At 40.3% G+C, this 1,021-nt stretch overlaps 1 protein-coding gene across 1 annotated transcript; it reads right to left on the bottom strand.

Moving 5' to 3' along the window:
• Positions 1-446: 446 nt before the first annotated feature.
• On the bottom strand, positions 447-781 carry LOC106961258 (cytochrome c oxidase subunit 5A, mitochondrial-like). The gene has a single exon (XM_015054852.1). It carries the CDS (start codon positions 764-766, stop codon positions 506-508), a length of 261 nt encoding a protein of 86 aa, XP_014910338.1. The 5' UTR covers positions 767-781; the 3' UTR covers positions 447-505.
• Positions 782-1,021: the final 240 nt, after the last annotated feature.

Genomic DNA, 1,021 nt, shown 5'->3' on the forward strand with positions numbered 1-1,021 from the left:
CTTTAAGAATCCATGAGTTTAATGTTTACTAAAGAGGTTATTTCCAGGATAATCCAAATGCTTATTATTAGCAAATGTTTTTATTAGCTAAACTGACAGCTCATAAATCAGAAAGAGGTAAATTTAGAAGTAAAAAAATAAAAGTTCTGAAAACTTTAGAAAAACAAAAATAACACCAGCAGAAAACAAAAGGCACAGACTGCAGCTTCTCCTGCCTCATGTAGAGTAATGTGACAAAGAACACCTGGAATGTGATTTCAATGTGTCTTTGCCCAAATCCAGATGGGCCTCTTAAGCTACAGTTATTTATTCTTTTCACTTTCTGATTTAAGGCTTCAGTAGGTAACATTTATTTAAAAAACATCAACAAAAAACAACAACAAAAAAAACCCTATTTGTTCAAACTGTGATAACAGTTTGAACAAATAGGGTTTTTTTTTTCCAAAATTCAGACATGTTTTGATGAGGCCAACATTTAAATGCAAAAGCTTGATCTTCTTGTATATCATATTTTATCAAGTCCAAGCTCTTCAGGTGTAGAAATGCCGAGTTCACTTAATACGGGCTTGAGCTCCTGGATCACGTACGGGTAGATGTCTTTGTGAGGCCCGGCTTTGTCCTTCACCGCCTCCAGGATGCGGATGGCGCTGGCCAGGTCATTTAGTCTGCGGCAGGCTCTCAGCACCGCCTCAAGGATCTTTGGTTCTGGTACCAGGTCGTACCCGATCAACATGTTCATCCCTTTCCTCAGCGCATGTGATAGCATGGTATCAGACAGATAATCTGTGGGGGGGAAAAACCCATAAAAATCTAGCTCCTCTCCCTTCTCCCAGTGCTAACTAGAAACAACCAATCAGAGACAGTGGGCGGGTCTTAACGCTATCAATCACCTCGATGCATCACCGCTCATTCCCCCTCACTCCCTTGCTCTGCTGTGCCGAAGCTAGTATAGCCGGTTATGAAAAATAAAGCTAATTAGCATAGCCACAAATTACAGCGGATAAAGTTTCTCTTCACAGAT

The sequence above is a fragment of the Poecilia latipinna genome, unplaced genomic scaffold, assembly GCF_001443285.1.
Source record: "Poecilia latipinna isolate Pla-1442-1.1 unplaced genomic scaffold, P_latipinna-1.0 Scaffold1282, whole genome shotgun sequence".
Taxonomy (NCBI): Eukaryota; Metazoa; Chordata; class Actinopteri; order Cyprinodontiformes; family Poeciliidae; genus Poecilia; species Poecilia latipinna.